General features: G+C 38.5%; 1 protein-coding gene across 1 annotated transcript in view; it reads right to left on the bottom strand.

The window, feature by feature from the left end:
* Window positions 1–700: 700 nt before the first annotated feature.
* LOC146654058 (uncharacterized) overlaps window positions 701–21,783 on the bottom strand; it is a 32,762-nt gene continuing 11,679 nt past the window's right edge. The window contains exons 16-31 of the mRNA XM_085379881.1: window positions 18,022–18,192; window positions 17,436–17,593; window positions 17,210–17,350; window positions 16,415–16,556; window positions 16,056–16,207; window positions 15,717–15,842; window positions 15,130–15,319; window positions 11,625–11,699; window positions 10,386–10,514; window positions 10,187–10,246; window positions 9,984–10,100; window positions 2,433–2,584; window positions 1,703–1,789; window positions 1,412–1,558; window positions 1,015–1,212; window positions 701–902 (exon numbers count right to left, since the gene is read on the bottom strand). Of these exons, the coding sequence (XP_085236007.1) occupies window positions 786–902; window positions 1,015–1,212; window positions 1,412–1,558; window positions 1,703–1,789; window positions 2,433–2,584; window positions 9,984–10,100; window positions 10,187–10,246; window positions 10,386–10,514; window positions 11,625–11,699; window positions 15,130–15,319; window positions 15,717–15,842; window positions 16,056–16,207; window positions 16,415–16,556; window positions 17,210–17,350; window positions 17,436–17,593; window positions 18,022–18,192 (2,162 nt within the window). The 3' untranslated portion in view covers window positions 701–785. The remainder of the gene's footprint in view (window positions 903–1,014; window positions 1,213–1,411; window positions 1,559–1,702; window positions 1,790–2,432; window positions 2,585–9,983; window positions 10,101–10,186; window positions 10,247–10,385; window positions 10,515–11,624; window positions 11,700–15,129; window positions 15,320–15,716; window positions 15,843–16,055; window positions 16,208–16,414; window positions 16,557–17,209; window positions 17,351–17,435; window positions 17,594–18,021; window positions 18,193–21,783) is intronic.

Genomic DNA, 21,783 nt, shown 5'->3' on the forward strand with positions numbered 1-21,783 from the left:
TCTTCTAGAAAACTGAAATTAAATTGAATCGTTTTGATTGCTGTCTTTCAAAGGTAGAGTCGGCAAATGGACGCGGAGACATCGACAGAGCTGAAGATGCATCAAAAACAGCCAAGACGCTGAACATCGCCGGACTCATCTGTGGAATAATTATTATCATCATTTATGTCTCCATCAAATTTACTGAACAAAAGTGAAGCTTCTGGTATTTCCCAGAAGGCGCACTGCAATTCCAGCCATTTATGCCCTCTGCTTTCGCTCTTCAACGTTCACCACTAGATATGGACTGACGTCTTTATGTGTGGCGTTTACGTTACCAGTAAAAAGCAAAACAATTCTTTGCTTTCATGGTGCAAGCCAAAAGTTGTTGTCAAATGAGAAGCCTCAATTAAGTTTTGATTTTCATGTGCATAAACTTGATTTTTTTTTTTTTTATTGCTTAATTTGCTTAGATTTTTTTCAAGTAATCTCTTAAAGAAAACTGAGAAGGAAAAAAATAAATATTTAGCCCCCCATAAATTTGGCATAATAAAACACAATATGAACTTTTTAAAGTTTTATTGTCGATACTGTTATTGTTGGTCTCATTGCATTTACCGTTTATAATCTTATTTCAGAGATTTGTTTTTCTGTTTGTACAACTCCTTCAGACTGCATTATAATAAATGCACAGTTTGTCAGACACATAGTAAATTTAGCCTTTATTGTATTTATTTCTTAAATAGATTTGAGATTTTCCTATATATTTAACATTATCATGAAAATGTGAAACGCATGCACTATGTTCAACCAGGCTGGTCTTCAGCTTTTTCTGTGGCTTCAGAACTCTTCTCTCTCAGAAGTTCTTCAAGATGAGAGAATAAAGATGTTTCTCTGTGCTTCCTCTGAAGTTTCTCAATTTCCTGTTTGTATAAATCAAAATCAGACACAAAAAAACAGTCAAAGTCCCTCACTCACTCACTCACTCACTCACTCATTCACTCACTCTCTCAGACAAATAGATTAGATACTTACATCTTCAGAGAGCAATCCTCTGCTTGGTTTGTGAAGTCTCTGAAGCAGTGAGGCAGCATGAGAACCACACCAAGTCTCATTCATGTTCCTTGTTGAAGCATCTTGGTTCTGATACCAAACACACAAACTGGCATCCTGTTCAGATGAAGAGGCACCCAGTCTAGCCTGAAAGAGCTCACCCAGACATTCCTGGAGTACCTATGACATGGCATGAAGTAAATTAAATTAGTTTAACAAACACTGCCATAGAGCAAAAGTCATCCAACCTAGAATCAAACAATAGGTAACCTGAAATGTAAAGTTTGGCTTTAAAGCGAAATCAAAGCTCATTAAAGGCCTATTTTATATCAAAAAGAAAAAAAATAATTTAATTCATGCACACTTAGTGTGTTTGCACCTTGAAAAAAAGTCTCTGGAAGGCAGAACTGGAGTCAGAGCTCATGTCTTTAATTTTGATATGGGACAGACAATGGAGTAGCAGGAGAGAGAAGCCTCCAACTGAGAGCAACCTCTGGCGACGGACAAAGAGAGTTTCTGCGGCTTCCTGTCAACATACATCAGAGATTTACACTCTAAACTAGATTTAATTGGAACATTTAATATATATATATATATATATATATATATATATATATATATATATATATATATATATATATATATATATATATATATATTATAAGTTTACCTGATAAAAGAAGGAATTTCTGAAGACATTGTTGAAATAGGTGTTGTTTGGGAGACTAGATGCTATCTCGATTGAAATGACTGGAGTCTGTTAAAAAAGAACAATTTTATTTTCCTATGACATTCCAGCTTAAGTTCAAGCCATGCTAATATTAAAAAAGAAATTCAGACAAATGTATGCATGGATTCAAATATATCCAGTATATAATTAATAACTGAACATGTAATAGATAAATAGCTATATTTAGGCGAAAGGAAAAGATATGAAAAAAAAAACAAAAAAAAAAACAGCAAGGTTGAGATTTCTGGACAACAGTCACTGATTTGGAAAATCACAATGTCTAGCCCACGTAGGATACAGCTTCTGTCTGCTGCCTTGAGCTTTTTCTCCTGTATTATAGATAGGATAAAAATTATGAGGATAAGATGGTGCATTTTCCCAGCACACCTTCAAACCATGCTCTTTTTAATACCCAGTTGGTGAATTGAGTTGAGTTATATTCAAAAACACACATTTTATAAGGTCCCAGTGACCCTGACCTTAAACCAATATTTTTTTAATCCTTTCATCCACAAGAAAACATTTGTGGGATTTTTAAGGAAATCCCGGTGTGATTTTCCTGACATATCAAATGGTATAGACATGATTTCACATAACAAAGGGCCAAAGACTACAGCTTTTAGTTGTTTCACAGTACGCAACAGAGTGAGAGTGAAGCTTTGACACTAACCAGTTTTAGCTTATGCAGAGTGTGCATCAGGAACAGTCCATGCTGATAGACAAGAAACTCTCTGGGCTTCAGGACTGACAGCTCCAAAGGAATCAGCTCACCTTCACATTGCCACTGAGCATCGAGGACATCGACAAAACCTTTGCCTCTGTCTAGGCAACACACAAAAAACAGTACATTGCATTTTAGTGGATATAGTTAGAAAACAAGAACAACCAAGGTTGTGTTTACCCCCAGATTCATTCTGCAAGTGACACATGGTAAGGGAAAGGAAAAGAAATTCATTACCCCAAACCCCAAATTGAAAGCTATCTCAAAATATTGTTTTGTATGTGTGACTTCTTGATGTCAATTAGAAAACTTTTTTTTTTTATTGGTTAGGTTTAATTTAGTTCTATCTGTGAATTTCGATAAGCACATTCAGTGGTTAGCAGATCATCTGCACGTTTGTTTGTTTGTCAGGTCTTGGAATCTTCCGCTTAACCTCAACAAAACCACACGTGCAAAATTTCCCGTATATGTCATATTGTGAATGCAGACTGCATGCACATCAAAGAACACATCTCAAATACCTTTATGTATGAAGATAATTTAATCAAACTGTTCAAATGTAACTCTGATTCAGGAGGTCTTTCTTCTGGGGTTTTTTTTTTATTTTTTATTTTTTTACATTGAATGAACATTGTCAAAATAACAAAATAATCTTGCCTGATGTACATGGATTTTATGCAACTTGCCAGTAAAACATGCTAATGAAATTTTGAGCCATCGAGATCTTTCAATCAGACTTTAATTCAAACAAATTTTTATTTATTGAAGTCATCACATTATACTTGAATAGAAAACAGAATAATTTTGAAATGAGTTTAATATGTATGGTGCTTAAAACACATCATTTGTAGTCAATCTTTGATGAAGGAACAACTCAAAGTAAGTTCAAATGAATAGATGAAATTATAACCCCTAAAATATAAGACTGTATATTTGTACATGTTATATTTTTTTTGTCTAAATACTGTTCATAACTGTTCATAACTGACAGTTAAAGTCAGTCATGATCACTAATGTGACGCTTGTCAAGTTAAACACACTGTAGAATCTTCAGCATCACTTATTAAAAGTTTTAAGTGAGTTTATCTATATATTTGAACCTTGATCCATACTTTCTTGATTAGAGAAAATCCTAAATGAATTCAGACTTGTGAACCCAATTCCGGGTTTTTTACTTTGTTTGTTTGTTTTGTTTTGTTTTTCCTCTGCTGAAACACAGGACAAGAGGAGGTAACAGCAAGGTTGAGACTTCTGAGATGTATGATGCTCACAAGGCAATCAAAGAGGGGAAGAAAAGCCCATTGCCAGACAATGGATGGTACAGCTTTGGCCCACCACAATTTAATGTAGACTGTGATGGTTTTGTCTTTTTTTTAGTAGTATAAAAATAATAAGTGAAGCTTTGACAGCAACCAGGTTTAGTCTATGTAATGTTTGTAAAAGTCCATGTTGGAAGTCCTGAAAATCTGTGGGTGTCAGAACTGACAGGTCCAATAGGAATTTTTCCTTCTCTTTGGATACAACACAAGAATTTTAGTAACTATAGTTTGAAGACAAGAAGGAACAAGCTGGTACTTTCCCTATACTCATTCTGCAAGAAACCAGACTGGGAGGGAAAAGACACGAAGACTGAGAGAGAAAATAAACATTTTCTTCCAAGGACTGAACTGATGCCTAAAACATAATTGAATGTGTTTAAACTGTCTTATCTCATTTAGAATACCTTTTTTTTTTGGTTTGGTTCAAGCTCAACACTGTACATACATTGTGCTGCAGACTGTATTTTTAGCACAAGACATCAATAGGTGTTACTTGTCAGTTATTGGAATCTTCTGCTAAACCCCAAAAACCACATCTGCAGTTTCGTGTATCATTTTGTGTCGTGCGAAAATGTGTGTTGTTTCAGCAATGGAAAAAAAATCAACCAGAATGTATATGACATCAGTGTTTGTTCAATGAATAAACATTCGTGCTTGGTTTACAGATGGATTTTACTATTCTAATAACATAAGAATTACTTTATCAACTACTGGTACAAGTGTGAAAATGTGGGACAATGCTGTGGAAAGTCCCAAGCAAGCAAAAAAAAAAGGAAATGGATGGAAGGGAAGTTCCTAAACGGAAAAATCAGTAAATGCTTCCTTATCTTATAGTATTGCTATGATGTATTCAGTTAACGGTGTGTGGAGCGTATCAGTATTTTCTCAACAGCAATGCAAAATACAGTTTGCATGTGTGTAGTTGAGGCCGATGCATGATCGCTCTTACTGCTCAGTGTACAGTTATTAAAATTAACATTGTCTTAGCAGAAAAAGTATACTTCTATCTTTAAAAGTATACTTTTAAAGATAGATTTTTATACTTTTAAAGATAGATTTAGCTCTTAATTTCTGAGTATACTCAGAAATTAAGAGCTATTAAGACTTAAAGGGAAGCTATCATTAACCAAAGCATTTTCCTTGGGAATTCTTTAGGTTGGTCAGTAGCAGTGCTAATGAAAAGGGAGTGCGGAAGGATATGAAAATACACTTGGCAGTTGGAAGAACATCCATCTTTTGTATTTTTTTTTTAAAATAAAATAACTAGCATTTGTTCTAATAAGTTATCAGCCAGAAAAATGTACCACCGTAAAAGCGAGCTCTCAACTAGCTTCCTGTATTGTGGTTAGAGTGTAATGGTCAGTGGTTTTGTGGACTCATTTCGAGTTTTCTCACGATTACTATGAAGAGTTTTCAGTTGGTCCGTCATTTTTATTTTTTAAGTTTTGTAACAATAATAATAATAGTATCTAATCCCACTAACTGCATGTCTTTGGGCTGGGGAGGAAGCCAGAGTACCCAGAGAGAATGGGGAGAACATGCAAACTCCAGCTAAACCCCAGTTAGGTGGATTGCATTGGTGGATCTAAATTGTGATATTGTGATATGCGTGAATGTGAGTGTGAATGTCTGTCTGCGTCGTTGTGTTGACTGGCAACCTGTTCAGATACCCTGCCTGTAACCCTATGGTAGTTGGGATAGGCTCCAGCACTCCAAACACACTATTAGGGATAAGTGGAGGAGAATGAATGGATGGATAATAAGAATAAGAATAAGAATAATAACTTACATTTGTATAGCACCTTTCAAGAAGGATGCTTTTCAAAAGAATATAAATAAACAAAAGTATAGAAATAAAGGAAAAAAAAGGACTAGTTTAATAGTTTTGTTTGTTGGTTGATGATTTTTTTGCTCTCTGAGCTCCATTACTTTCTTACTGTTCCTCGCTTTATATTCTGGTAAAGTCTCTGTATTAGGTGTTTTCCTGTTTAGTTGGTTCCTATTTTAAGTAGTTGATAGTCGTTTGTGTCGTGTGCCTACAATTTACTTTCACTTTTGTTTATGGACTTTTCTACAACCATATTATTAAAAGCATGTTTTTTAGTTCAATTAAGGCTGTTTTTTTATCTGCATTTGGATTCAAATTCTTTGGAACTGGGTTGGATTAAGGATATGCAGCAAGGATATTAAGGATATGCTCAAACATCTGCAGCAAATATGTGCTGTTGTCATGTGAATATGAATGGACTAAAATCTCTGAGAAATGTTTCCAGCATCTTTCTGAATCTATCTCATAAAGAGTTATGGAAGCAAAAGGGGATCCAACAAGGCATAGAGTTTTAAAAGACTTAAATAAAAAAATTTCCATCTGTGATGGAGCATGATTTAATTGTGAATCTGTGATTGTGCAACAGCTGAGCGCATGGTCTGAGGTGCTCTTGACTAAACCTGTCTCTGTTGTTACACTTTCTGCCAATCAAATAAAGGTACATAACTGCATCTAAGAGTAGGGGGGTGTGGGGTAGGGTGGGGGTGTGGGTCTGTCTTCTTTGGACTATTACTGCCAGAAGAAGAGGCCAAAAGCTGTGCCAGCAGAGCAAAACACTCCACCTGTTTTGAGGCCTCAGAAATAATGATCATGTCTGGTCGGAGGGATATTTTTTCAATGTGCTGTGGGAACTTCAGCTGTTTACCCAGGTCAGCCTGAAGCTGCAAATTAGAGACGGTGTTGAGGAGGCTGGTTGTTAAATGTAGGCGCACCTGGGGTTTCTCTCCAGCCTTAATGTAAGAGATTGCCTTCCTCGGAGCATGATGGTGCTTGCTGGTCCTGATTGATGCTGACAGATGTGAACAGAGTCAAAGTTTGAATTGTGAAAGATTTTACATTTTTCTTTAAAGTGGGGAAGCACACGTGGAAGGCCGGTAATTCTCTCTACATGAGGAGCCTACTCTGCCCCCCACGCTACTCTCTCGAAACACAAACAAGAGGTCATGGAGAAGGATAATTCAAAAAAATGTTACATCGGTTATTTTGAAACCGAGTCTGTCATCATGTGGCTGTCTCCATCAAGCTGCCATCAGGATTCAAAATACTTTCTATGCCTTAAAGTCAAAGCCCACTCTTCCAGTCCTCTGTGTCTTCCTTATAACACCCTTCCACTTGCTGTGGTTATGTGCTGTCTGCTGCCATTGTGTGGGTGGAAGTGTAGCAGCTCAATGCAGCATAAGAATTGCAGCCCTTCTCTCTTGAATTTGCTCCAGAATGGAAAAATCAGTTTTTGTGAAAGACGAAAGTGTCAATAATTTTATTCTTTTTTCGCAAAGAGAGAATTGCACCTCAGTTTCATGGTTCCGTGTTTTCTTGATGTAACAACACTAAAGATTCTGATTCTGATACAACAAATGTCAGAGTGAAAAATGATGCAGTAAGTGAGTCCATTTTGTCGAAATTTCATTGAAGCTACTCATAAGTTTGGATGGCCCCCATGTGTTTGTATGCATGGCTGACAACATGAGGGCATGCTCCTTATAAGGTGTCCTGGGTTATTTCCTACCAGATCTGGCCTACGGCATTACAAAGCCTCTGGGCAGTCTAAGGTGCAACATGATAGCATCACACGAACTGAAACATAATCTCCCAGAGGTGTTGTATTGGATTTAGACTAGGGTGCAAGTGGGGGTACAAGCAGCATAAAGTTCTCCACGGCCTCTCATGTCTGTCTTCATGCTCCGGGTCTTTCTTGGTGCCCTGCCAATTCAGCTATTGTATTGCAAATGCCAGTCAAGGTCCACGGTGCAGGACTGTGAACACTGGGACAACAGGACCCTCAGGGCACCCTCATGAAGTCTGTTTCTAATCATTTGGTCAGAGAAATTCATTCGTGGCCTGCAGAAGTTCATATTGTAGGGTCTGGCAATGCTCATGTGTAATACTTTATCTTTTATGAGTAACGAAAACAACAGTACACAGTATACAGAGTTCATGGTCGACTTAGCGACTGCAAGAAACCCAAGTCTTCTGAGCACAATATGAGCACGAATCATACTCCCACCACCTGTGTTTGGTTTTCATCAAACACAGTGCTGTGCATCATAGCCAAACATTTCTACTGAAACGTTGTGGTTTCTTCAGATACAACATTTAAAACCTAAACCATGGCAGCTAGTTTTTAAACACATGACAGCAAAAACAGAGTGTAAGAATGAATTTTACTTTTTTCATATAACTGTCCACCGATATAACTAATTACTGTTTTAAATATTATTTATTCCTTGAATATACAACGAACATCAAAACAATATAAAAATGATCATTGTGTAGAACTACCTATTTCCAATTATATTATATTATATTATATTATATTATATTATAATCAAATGCATGTTTAAATCCAGAGGATTCTAACAGACTTATTATCTGATTTATATTCAAAATTAATAATCTAAATTGCAACACAGCCAGTAACAAAAACTTAAAAATGTAGGCGAGCAGAAAGTACAATATTATCAATCACAAAACACTGTTTAAGTAATGAACTTAGAAACTTAAACACATATTTATTATAACATAATGCTGGAAACATATAGTTGTCATCATCTCTCTTTTTGCATTTCCTGTCCTCCTTTCTTTAAAATCCACTTGTCTGATCTTGGTGGCAGTGCCATTTCCTGTTGTCAGTACAGAGGGGGCTGCAGCTACCTATTCTTGTATGCAGATGTTTTCACACCTGCCTCTTTGAGTTCGCACCCATTGCCTTTTCTCACGCTATATTTCTTCCAAGCCCACATACACAAACAGATCTTGACGTAGTATTTATGATCATTTGTTTTCAGAAATAAGTACTATAGTGTCTTTTACAAATGCGCATACCGACCACCCCTCCTCCTAACCAATAACACACACATCAGCAGCTTGTCACAGTGGTTAGGATAGAGATACTGCCTTTTCAGAAATAAGTATTGTAAGCTGGTACTAACGCACATAGCTGTGCTTATGTGGTAACCTCCATTTGTACCTCAATGGTTACTTTGGGTTGCACTTGACTTTATGTAGGTATGTGTGTGTCAAGCATCGCCATGCGCATGTCCCTTCTGGTATTAGCAAATACACTTCCTTCTTCTAGTATAGTCCTGTGATCCATTTTACCTAATGTATGTTATTATTCACTAAATGTACTTATTGTACTACAGTCTGTGATCTTCTTTTGTCTTTGCCTGTCCTCCTGTAATGCACTCCTGTACTTCGCAGTTCTAAGTCTCAGATCCTCTTTAGGATGTTATCATGCAATGCCATCTGTTGACTGGCACCATAGTAAAGAAGCTCAGCTAGGCGCTGCACTATGAACCGAGTTTGATATCCATGATATACTTCTGTTATTTGTCAGCTACATGAAGGTGATTATCAACTTGATAGAACAACCCAAGCTTTTCCACAGAAACACAGCTGTTGTTAGCTAACAGCTAGCTAACCTTGATGTAAATACAACAAGCTTTGTTTTATGATCTTAAATAAAAGGTTATAGAATAATAAAATTGTTTAGAGTTTCTTTATAGTTATAACAATATCAATTTTGATGTCACAATGTTTCTGCAAAAGAGGTCTGATGGCAGTTTCTTAATTAAATGGTGTTGTCCTAGAAGCCAAACACACTAACATATGGAGAAAATCTCTCCCACCTGGGCTCCATTAAACAGCAACTAAAACACATGTGGGCATTGATGAAATCCTATCAACTGTTTAATATCAACCTACCCGAGTCACATTATCTGTAACATTTTAGATAAAATATGTGACACACTAGCTAGATGCACAGCAATGATCCAAATGATCTGCACATCTTATTCTTCAAACATGATGGTTGATTCATCTAAAAATATCTAGCTACCACCTGAGCCACGCACACTTGCATAAAAACTTCATTTATAGAGTTTACCTTTCTGATTAAAATCAGGTCAGTTAAAGATTAGCTTTCATCTCTTCAATGCTTGAATGTCTATAAATTACAGTTAATGATTATGCTATCTAAAAGTGTCCTAATGTCTCTGTAAAGCACTTTGAATCACCTTGTTGTTGAATTGTGCTATACAAATAAACTTGCCTTGCCAAACTTGCCTAATGTGAGCTGCTGCATACAGTTGGTGACTGTAATCGAAACAAAAAACTCAAATCTTTCCAACTTACTCGCTAGCTCTCCTGCAAGAAGCCCTGCCTTGGAGGCCCAACCCTTTAGCTGCAGCTCCACACCCTTCAACAGCTGGAACAGAGGAGAGAGCTCCAGCAGCCTTGTCCACTCCTCCTCTAAGAAACAAAGAATGGATGACAGTTGGTATGTCTTATCCCTTGAACATTTAAACTGTCCTATTATGGCATCATATCATAAATACCTGGAACTTTGGGAACAGTGATGTGTGTCGACTGAGTGGATTCTTTCATATGCTGGCTCTCTGTATGAGTAAATTAAAACATAATTGTTATTATTTTGTGACTATTTTTAATTCACCTTCTGACTGAAAATTTTAAAAGGAAGTTGTTAGCATTCTCTGATCTGTGTAGTATGAGATCAGTATGTGTGCTCTGTCTCACCCTGGGAGTGAATGCCAGAAGATCCAGTTTGTCTCTGCGAGTTGTGTGTCACTGCCGAGCTGGCTTGTAGCCCGGTGTCCTGAGATTGAGCAATGTTCCCAGTCTCCCTGAAAGACTGGGTTGAGATTCCTTTGAGAACGCACAAAGAAACGTGTTAAACCATGTATTTACGCTGCAGAGGTTTAATATGCAAGTTGCTTGCACATTATCTCAGGGTGTGAAAGAAAGCAAAAATGAAATCCTGACTAAAAAAGCAAGAATATTATTAGCGAAGATGAAAAGGCCACAAAAATTACTGATAAACCCTCAGTTGACTTCACCTTTGTGTGAACACATTGCTGATGTTCGGGTAAGGGACGCCTGATAAGGATCTGGTAAACTAAACTTGCTTCATAGAAATACCCCAAGTTAATATTTGGACACAGCAATCAAATACAGTCACAGGAATTAAGACTATTTGTTCTCTTCTTTAAAACTCCTTAGGTTTTAATTAGTTGTTTTTCCTCGTGCATTGTATGGTATTGCTATGAAAGCATCGGGGGGGTTGTGTATCGTTCCTAACCCTGGACATAATATGTTTAAATAGAATGACCCATGTTTGTCTCTCGCGCCCTCTGTTCTGTTCTGTGTCTTATTGTGTGTGTCTCATGTTTCCTGTTTTGTTTTGATAGTTCCTTGTTCAGTGTATTCAGTTAGGGTTAGGGTAACAAGGGAATGTTTCTCATTCCCTTGTTACCCTCAGTCTTTTGTCTTTCTCTGTTGTCACACCCTCCCACATTGCTGTGTGTTCTCCATTGTTCCTTGTGTTTTCAAGCTTTCTCCCTAGCTCCTTGTCCTGGTTCTTGTTTTTGTTCCTAGTTCCTTGTTCTCAGTTTCCAGTTTTAGGTTTTGTTTTCATGTATTTAGTTTCGAGTCTTGCGTTTTGGTCCAACTCCTACCTGCTGCACAGCATCTCATGACATCCATACCATATACATAGGCTTAAAATAAAAAATTAAATAAAATAAATACAAAATCGAAGGGGAAACCATGACAAGTGACCTACACAATATGTTGTTTGCTCAATACACATTTTATTATCTTAGTGTTTTCTCTTTTGGGGCAAAGATTACTCCGAGACTTAGCCAGCAGGTACATTTGTTTCACTGCTTTAAATGCTTTAATGTGCTTTTTGGCATATTGAACATATTTGTATGCTTATATGCATTATTTCTACATATACACTCATATGGCACATACCTTTCACGACAGGCACGGAGGCTGTCCAGACTCTAGATGCACTCTCCAAACCATATGCCTGCTTTGTTGACAAACCTAAAACATTAAAAATCTAACTTTAGAAGTCTGTACATTTTTGAATTATGACATAGCTTTCATAATTTTCCCACTGTACGCCATCACAGAGGATTTTTAAACTAAAGGATCAGGATTAACAAAAGTATAGTTTTAGTTATTTAAGAATTAAAGCAATTTTTGTACATGGCTTGCCCCCACCCCACTCCAGGTCATGTGAGGCCTGCTATTCCCTAACTCTCGGTTCCAAACAGATGATGCAAGGGGACCAGCATTAGAGAAGAAACTAAAAAAAACAAAAGAAATTCTCACAGAGTCAGTAAAAACTTTAAGAGTGCCCAAATCAATAATCTGGTACATTATTTAGAAAAAAAGAACACACTGGTCAGCTCAGCAACACCAAAAGGCCAGAACCCCAACAAAAGACAACTAAAGTGAATGATGAGAGAATTATTTCCATGGTTATTAAAAAAACAGGTCAAACAGCGATATCACTCATCACTTCAAAGACAGCAGAGACTCACGGAGCCTGTGGCGGGGCATTCAGACCATCACAGATTACAAGCCCCCACCACAGACCTGTGATAGCACTATCCCCCTGCTGAACGAGCTGAACACTTTCTTTGCTCGCTTTGAAGTCCAAAACAGCACCACTGCACAGAAGACCCCACCCCCTCCTGGTGACCAGGTGATGACTCTGTCACCGGACAGCGTGAGGAGATCCCTCAGCAGGATCAATGCACATAAAGCTCCGGGTCCTGACAACATTCCTGGTCGTGTACTGAGAGACTGTGCAGTGGAACTCACTGATGTCTTCACAGACATCTTCAACATATCACTCATCCAGGCTGTCGTCCCCACATGTTTTAAAGCCACCACAATCATTCCGGTTCCAAAAAAGTCATCTCCCTCCTGCTTTAATGACTACCGTCCTGTTGCACTTACTCCCATCCTGATGAAGTGCTTCGAACGACTAGTCATGCAACACATCAAGACTGTCCTGCCCCCCTCCCTGGATCCCTTCCAGTTTGCGTATCGGCCCAACCGCTCAACCGATGATGCCATCTCCACTGCACTCCACTCGGCACTCACACACCTGGACAAAAAAGACTCATATGTTCGAATGCTGTTCATAGATTTCAGTTCAGCATTCAACACTATAATCCCCCAACAGCTCATTCAAAAACTGGTCCAGCTGGGGCTCAACACCTCACTGTGCAACTGGCTGTTGGATTTCCTCACCGGAAGACCTCAAGCAGTACGGGTTGGCAGTAATACATCCAGCACCATCATTTTAAACACAGGGGCCCCGCAGGGATGTGTGCTGAGCCCCCTCCTCTTCACTCTGCTGACCCATGACTGCACTCCATCATACAGCTCCAACCTCTTCATCAAGTTTGCGGACGACACAACGGTGGTGGGTCTCATTAGCAACAGGGATGAGACCGACTACAGAAGTGAGGTGAGACGCCTGGCCACGTGGTGTGCTGACAACAATCCCTCTCTGAATGTGGAGAAGACGAAGGAGATTGTTGTGGACTTCAGGAGAATGCACACCCAACATGCTCCTCTGACCATTGACGGAGCGTCTGTGGAGAGAGTGAGCAGCACCAAGTTCTTGGGTGTGCACATCACAGAGGATCTCTCCTGGACGTACAACACCACAGCACTGGCCAAGAAATCACAGCAGCGTCTCTTCTTTCTCCGCAAACTAAGAAGAGCAGGAGCACCAGCCCCCATCATGTACACTTTCTACAGAGGCACCATCGAGAGCATCCTGTCGAGCTGCATCACTGTGTGGTTTGGAGCCTGCAATGCGTCCTGTCATAGAACCCTCCAACGCATAGTGAGAGCTGCAGAGAGGATCATTGGTGTCTCTCTCCCCTCCCTCCAGGACATTTACAGCACCCGTCTCACTAAAAAAGCCCTTTGCATAGCGGCTGATCCCACGCACCCACTGCAAAGCTTCTTCAAGCTGCTGCCGTCGGGGAGGAGACTGCGGAGTCTCCAGGCCAGGACCAGCAGACTGAAGGACAGCTTCATCCATCAGGCTGTCAGGAAGCTTAACTCCCTCCCGATTCTGCCCCCTCTCCCCTCTCTCCTCCACGGTCTCACTGAACTCTGTCACACACACACAAACACACACACTCTCTGACTCACTCACTGGCCTGCACCAGTTACCAGTCACTTTGTGGAGCATTGGACTGCCATTACCTCATAAGACTTTGTTGTTACACTTTCTCTTACCGTACATTACTAAATCTCCATTTGCACTATTTGCCTATTTGCACTACTCTGCCTGGTTTACACTCAATGTCACTTACCCATTATATTGTATATTGTATAGCTTTCTTGTTATATGTAAAATTTTATTTATTTAAATTTTTACTTTTTAATTATTTTACTTGCATTTTTAATCACTTTTATATTTAAATATATTTAAATGTTCATTTGCTATTTATCTAGGGATTGAGAGTAACGCAATTTCTATTCTCTGTATGTCCTGTACATGTGGCAGAATCGACAAATAAAGTTGACTTTGACTTTGACTTTGATGTAGCAGGAGGTAGATGTATCAGTATCAAATTCTACCGTTAAGAGATGCAAATACAGAGCAGAAGTCTTTCATCAAGTATTCAAGTATTAAAAACTGATATTTAAAACTTTTATATAAATATATTTAATATTTAGTTTTCCAATCAAAAGTAATAATAAAGTAATAAAATAATTATTCAATTCAAAATTGGCAAGGCAAAATTACAAAAACTATTACACTGTCGAAAAAAGAACCCCATCGGCCTAACTGTACTTTATATCATCTAGTTTGGTCTAGTCCCACGGTACGATTGTTTTATTTTTAACTTTTGCTGTGTTATTATTAAAGGTGTCAATTTTTATGTCTTGGAAATGTCCTTGAGTGTTTGAAATGCAGAAATATTATTTGTTATTATTGTTATTAACATAAAATGTTGATTTCATTGCTTGTTAAGTTCAACGTACTACAGAGAAATAAGGCTGTCTCAAAGGCCTCTGTTGTTTTGTAGAACATTTTTAAAATGTGGGAGTTAAAATAAACATGAGCTCTGGAGATTGTCATGATTGATTGTCTTGGGTTGTGGTCATGTGACCAGTCACAGGTGATTTAAGATCCCTGATTTAAGATGATGAAAAGCAGGTGTGCTCAAAATGTCACGCACTGCTAAGATACAGGAAATAAGTTGATAAGTTGAGTTCTGCAGTATGCTTTTTTGTGTCCTTATATTTTTTGGGGGCCCAGTACTTAACTCATATATTTGTGAGTGCATGGATGGTTTTTCTGTTTTATGCAAAGACTTTATATACAAACATCTTAAGCTGGCACATCCAATGGCATGGAGAAAAGCCAAAAATTGCCTTTATTTAACTGGAAACTGTGCTTTCTTCAGGGCAATCTGTAGTATATATTATGTACCAGAGATGTGCTGATTGCATGTGTTGGAGGAGAATCCAGCTGGCTGTTTTTCTTCAAGGAGCTGGTTCAGTCTCTCGAGCAGAGGCAAAGCCTTCTGCTGAAGCAAACCCATGATCTTCACATTCGGTTGGTATCCACTGTACTGCACCAGGCCATATTCCTTGAACCAAAACTTCCCACACAGTACAGCCTAGACAGTCGAGCAGAAAAAGATAACTGTTACGCAATCCAAGCATTTATACAACAAGAGTCCAATCTTAAACCAAGGCACCTCACTGTCTTACTTTTACCTTCTAGTTTACCTTGAAGACCTAGAAGGATTGTTAAAATGACCCCACTATACACTCCTACAAAGTTTTATCAAAGATTTATCAGAATTGATTTGAAAGTTTATGAGTTGCAAACTCTACCAGCAAAGCCATAACTTTGATGGTGATGAGATTAAGCTTGCTTTCACCTCACTTTGGCTGTTTACTAAAGGTTCAAACAAAACAGAGAGCAAAATAAAAGATAAAAATATCTGTTCTGTTTTCTGCTATTTTTATTTCTTTTAAGGGGTTTATTTATATTCAGTGTTCTTTATTCACCTGAGCAGTGTCTGCACGGAGCAGCGAAAGGTGTCTGACAAAGTGAAGTGGATTAAGAGTGGCCTCCAATTCAGTCTGTCTGGAACAACACTGCTCCACCAGCTCTCTCTGTCCCAGCTCTCTGTCCTGCAGGAAAAATAATGACAGCCTTGTTATTTACAGTGTTAGAGAGTGCTTTTCACAGCAAAGAGCTGGCGTTAAAGTTTAACTACAAGACGTTCCAAACCTCTCTATACCATACATTTTTTACTGCTGGCATAAAAGAGGAAGTGGCCTAACGGTGTCACTCATTTACACAGCTGAAGTGATAGCAATAAACCATAAAGCAACTGTTCTTACTGTAGCATGAATGTTTGTTGACCAATCTCCTGCCTGTGCCATCCATTTTTCCTGTTCCTCCTGCAGCTGATCCATATACATGTCCAATTTATCAAGGCCAGAGAGGAGCTCTGAATGCCAAACACACTGCTGATCCCATTCCTCCTCGTCACCTGTTCCCACAGATGGAGAAACATAAGCTTAAATGCCTGCCAAACCAAATAAAAAGAAAAATAATATTTTAATTAATTAGTGTGCTGTGAGACACTGGCAAGAAACCACTCTCCTTTGGAAAGCTATGAATATAAGTGCACTGCAGGTCATGACTATAATTTCCTTCGTGCTTTCATTCACTCCTACCAGCTTGCCAAATAACTGACCTAACGTGAGGATGTGCAGAACAAGTGGAGGCAGGATCAGAGCCAAGCGGGAGTGCTGAGCTGCTCTCCTCTGGGCCTCTGTCTGTGCTGAATCCTGCAGCTCCATGGCTGCTTCCCTCAGCTGCTTCCCAGACCACTGGGCCTGAAACAGAGTACAGACACTGTGAATGAGAAAAAGATGCACATATTTGCACAATGACACTAAAAAGCCAAATGCATGAACATATCCCCATTCTAAGGTGCAGAGAACAGACACACACTTTCATATCTTCATGTAGAGGAACATTGAGGAGGAACAACATTTTCACTTGCAGTGCAAGGAAAGAAATTGAAAACTTTATTTTCCAGTGTTTGCTCCCGATTCATTTGCATTATTTGTAAATGTTAAAACAGCTCAACCCCTTTGAATTTCTTGCTCTATAATAATAATGGATTGGATTTATATAGCGCTTTTCAAGGCACCCAAAGCGCTTTACAATGTCACTATTCAGTCACTCTCACATTCACACACTGGTGGAGGCAGCTACAGTTGTAGCCACAGCTGCCCTGGGGCAGACTGACAGAGGCGAGGCTGCCATTTCACACCATCAGCCTCTCTGGCCAACACCATGTAGGCAGTAGGCTAAAGTGTCTTGCCCAAGGACACAACGACCAGGACAGAGAGCCCGGGGATCGAACCGGCGACCTTCTGGTTACAGATGCGCTTCCCAACCCCCTGAGCCACGGTCGCCCCTATACTTCGAGTTAAGGCTCTATAAGATATTTAGAACCAGAAAGGAAACCGCTCCTGCTGACCTGATAAGAGTTTACGTCTGTGACTCTAAAGAAACACTGGGACAGAGTCGAGTCCAGATCAGTTAGAATATCTTCCTCCCGCTGCCTCTGCTGCTGCCAGTAACCGTTTCGCACACACACCTCTCTTTGAAGTGCCTCCACCTGGCAGGAAGAAACAAAAATATATATATCATATCAGATATCACATCAGAAGAGGGGGGCATTTGTGAAAACATCTATCTGTTACCTGCACACTGTCAGTTTGCTCTCTAATCATTAACCAGTAGGAAGATGTAACTGGCACAACATTTTTTCTAGATGCATCCAGCCTTGCCCCGACGACTGGGGCCAACAGCCCTGTCACTGGGTCAACAGTCTGAGATCCATAACGGATCGCCACCAGTCCTGTGAAGTATAACAGCATCAGTAAGCAGAACTTCCACAATTCTGTAATGTTTAACTGAATTTAATTGGAGATCATTTATCTGAAATTTCCTGAGTAGGACTAAACTTCAAACGCTCCTGTGTCAGTTCTTGGTTTAGATACGATTCACCTGCACTACAAGCTGTTAGTTCTCATTCTCACCCTTCTTTTTTCAATTAATTCCTCTGTCATTAGTACATGGGGATCCGCCAGGCCCGGGAGCTGCTGCCAGTCTCCTCTGAAGCCTTCCCCAAACTGCAGCCTCAGTTCATACTCACGCCACCTGCCATTATCTCCTAGACATGCTATCAAATCTAAATTAGGATGCGGTCCTAGCTAGTGAAAATGAAAAGCCAATTAGACAAGATTAGGTTTTATACTATATATCAAAAGCATGTTTTCACAATACCTTTTCCATTTGGGTCCTCCATGGTCCCTGCCAGTGGTATTGTTTTCCCAGAAACAAGGTCAATCTGAAATCCCAGGATCGGTACACTAAGGCCAGATCCTAAAGGATCAGGATACTCCACCCCTAGCAAAGCCGGTACACATATATCTGAACCTGGCAGAGGCATCTCTCCTGGTATGAACAAAACAGAAGCGTGTTATAGAAGAAGAAACAAATGCAATCATTCAAGTTCTGTCAACTAACATATTTCTATCAAGGCTTTTTAACCAGTGTTAAAAAGAATGAATTTTTACATTCATTACACATAAATGCAGACAAAACCTTTTTTAAATGAAACATGATCATGATTTCTCGAAACATCTTACAAAACATGTTAAACATCATGAGAAGTGAACCTAATCACCTTAATGATTATCAAGGAAAAAAGGTCAAACACTGCAGTTGTGGCAACTACAATGGGAAAGTCAAAGTAACTCACTGAAGATCTACAAAAAAACTGTAGATTTATATAAGTTTATATATAAATCTACAGTTTATATCTACAGCAGCTGTAGATTCCAAGACTTCAACAACTGTAGACACAAACAATTGTACATAAGAGGAAATAAAACAGCTCCACCCAGAGGAAATTGGTTTGTTCAGGAACCACAAAAGCTCAACCAAACTCAGCCATGAACTGGAAACTTCTGGGACACCAGCATAACTGTTTCCAGTCAGTCACAGTGGTGGTAGCATCATGCTGTGGGGTTGTTTTGCTGCCAGTGGTACTGGTACATTGCGCAAAGTGGATGAAATATTGAAGGATGGTTACTTCAAATTCTTTAACTTCACCTTAAATCAACAGCTAGGTGGTTGAAACACGAGGGAATATGTATATATTTGAGCCTGAATACATTTTTGACAATGTGTGGATGTCAAAGGCCAATTCTTGGTTTTTAAAGTTATTAAAAATGTATGCTGTATAATAGTTCCACTGTGGAAAAGGAAAAATTGAAAAAAATAATTAAAAATGCCTAAGTACCATGTTATTCGAAAGTTTATATAAACTTCTGACCACAACTATTTATCGATATTGAAATCCATGCCATAAAGTTCCCAGTGCACAGTTTCTGTGCTGATGTTAATGTCAGAGAAGGTTTGGCGCTGTGCAGTTATTGAGCGAGCAGTAAGTAGCTCACCACTTAAAGACCTCGTTCTGTAAGTTGACATGGTCTGACTCTTCATGACTGTGTTGTTGTGGTTGTGGTACACTAATGCCACTTACAGTTTGTCATGTCTAGGGGGGAAGAAATGTCTTGTTGCAACCCGTTAATGTAAACTACTCAAATTCAGTGAACTCTTTATAAAATCCCATTCTTTTATTAGCATTTTTGTAGGTGCTTCATTTTATGGAGCTGTGAGTGTGGGACTGAAAAACATCTGAATTCAAAGATTAACATGTAAACGTCAAAACTCTATGCAAAGCCTTTCTGGGATTTCTTAATACGTGTAGTTTCCTATTGTGCAGGAAACTGTTTAACTCCCTCACAAAGGCTGCCTTTTGGTTTTTGGCCTAACGCTCTCTCTGGTTACCAATCAGCTATTTCTAATTACTTTGTACTACTGGAGAAACACGTTTCCATGCCTGCAGGAGACTGCAATGCAAACTATGTAAATCAAAACTGGATTATTTCTGGCTCTTGTGCATACTGAATTATAAATATGCTTTATCTGCAGCCAAGGTAATATGTTTCTTTTACATAACCAATAGCAACAAAAGGTCAAGCATACTTCTCGGCGCAGCAGCCAAATTTAGCTTAGAGGTTTAACATTACTTAGGTTAACTAGAGGTTTGCCTGTCTGCTGTAAAAAGTTAAATGTCTCTTAATTTCCAGTTAAAAAAAAAACAAACAGACACTGGCCATTAAACTAACAGTCACTTTCATTTCTCAAATTGTGAAAAATCTGTTATGTTTGATTCTAACCGTTCTCTAATAATCATCACACGAACGATATCACCAAAACACTTTTTCATAAGTTTTTTTAGGTCAAGGTTTTTTAATTCAGGTTGCTTTCGGTGTCGGAAAAAGGTCATATGAAAAAAGTGAGGCATGAGTCATTCTCCTTGGGCTAATGACTCATTTCCAAAAGCCATATTACGCTTCAAATTTTATGGGTCATTAACGTTGTTCCACTAACGAGGAGCCAATAACTGAAAGATGTACTCAGTCCTTAGCAAATGATTTGTGTTTTATTTATATATATATATATATATATATATATATATATATATATATATATATATATATATATATATATATATATATATATATGTGTGTGTGTGTGTGTGTGTGTGTGTGTGTGTGTGTGTGTGTGTGTGTGTGTGTGTGTGTGTGCAATATCTGCTTTGTTTTATTTATCTATTTATTTATTTGTTTGTTTGTTTTTTTGAGACAGGCTCCTTGTGATATATAAAGGTCGTGTAAAAAAAAAAAAACAACTTTAACTTAGTAAGTGTCATTGTCCTGGAGCTCTTCTTCACTTCCAAAGCCTAATTTAAACTTTGAAAACAGACATGGACAGACAAATTACCCATGAAATGTTTCTCCTTTGTTTTCAGCAGCAGTAGATATTTACTCACTTTTTATAGAAACACCCAAAAAGCAAATCAAATGGTGTGCATATTCCCATGTGCAATACGATAAATAAAATGGCTACATCTTCCTGTTTTCGAAAGCATGGACTTTGAGGGGTGTGTATCACAATGGGCTGTGCAAAAATAAACGTGGGTTGAACAAGATTCATTTTATGCATCTATAATTTGGAATTGAGTGTGACTCAGGCACCCCACACCTTGCAAACCTATGATTCACACCACCACCATTAGTTTATATTTGTGACATGATGGTAGGGATGATTCACACCACTAACAACAGTTCACAGTTATATGAAGTAATTTGTCACAGAAGAAAAAGTGTGACCATGTGAATTGTATTGCCTGTGTGACATTAACCCCTGGTGGGACAAAGGGTTATCAGAATTCAAGTTTTTCCTAATTAATAAATCAAAGAAACCTTCTTTCTTACTGTTGTTTTGTCAAGATTCAATTCTACTCCATTACAAATTACTGGTAACAAATTGAAAAAAAAAACTACTATGTTATTTTTTGTATTATTTTTTTGGACACTTTTACTTCTATGATTATCAAAGTTCCGAACTATACTCTCATGCATTTTAAGTATGAATACACTATTATGATGATACCTTTAAAATCAACAGTTCCCTGTTAATGGTGCCAATTAATATCCACACCATTGATTTTTGCAGTAAATACATTAGGCTTTGCATGTCTCTGTGTTCTACTTCTACTAATGTGCAACACTTTTCTGCTTTGGTGATTTTGACCTCAGTCTTAAAAGTAGGTTAGCTCATGAGTTTCATTTTGCACACTTGGGGAAATCCAAGCTGTGGAGCCTAAATATACTTTGACTTGTTTTCACATTTACAGTTTATGTAAATCTTCTTTGTATTTGCTCCCACTTTATCTCTCAGTTTCATTTTCCCCTGACATGCAATTATGAGGTATTTCTCTGCACTGCTACGCTAACGATACTCTGGTGCAGCTGGGTGTTAAAGCCTGTGACCTTAGCATGCTGAGATCACTAAATGACTCACAAGATTATATCAAAAACAGAATGTCTCAGAAATTTTCTGCAGCTTAATTATATCAGGAAATAAATCCTGTGTTTTGCTGACTCCCTGATGGATCACATTAAGCCCCCT

The sequence above is a fragment of the Rhamphochromis longiceps genome, linkage group LG14 (genome assembly GCF_057381845.1).
Source record: "Rhamphochromis longiceps isolate RC_006_pf linkage group LG14, R_longiceps_female_GT1.1, whole genome shotgun sequence".
Lineage (NCBI taxonomy): Eukaryota > Metazoa > Chordata > Actinopteri > Cichliformes > Cichlidae > Rhamphochromis > Rhamphochromis longiceps.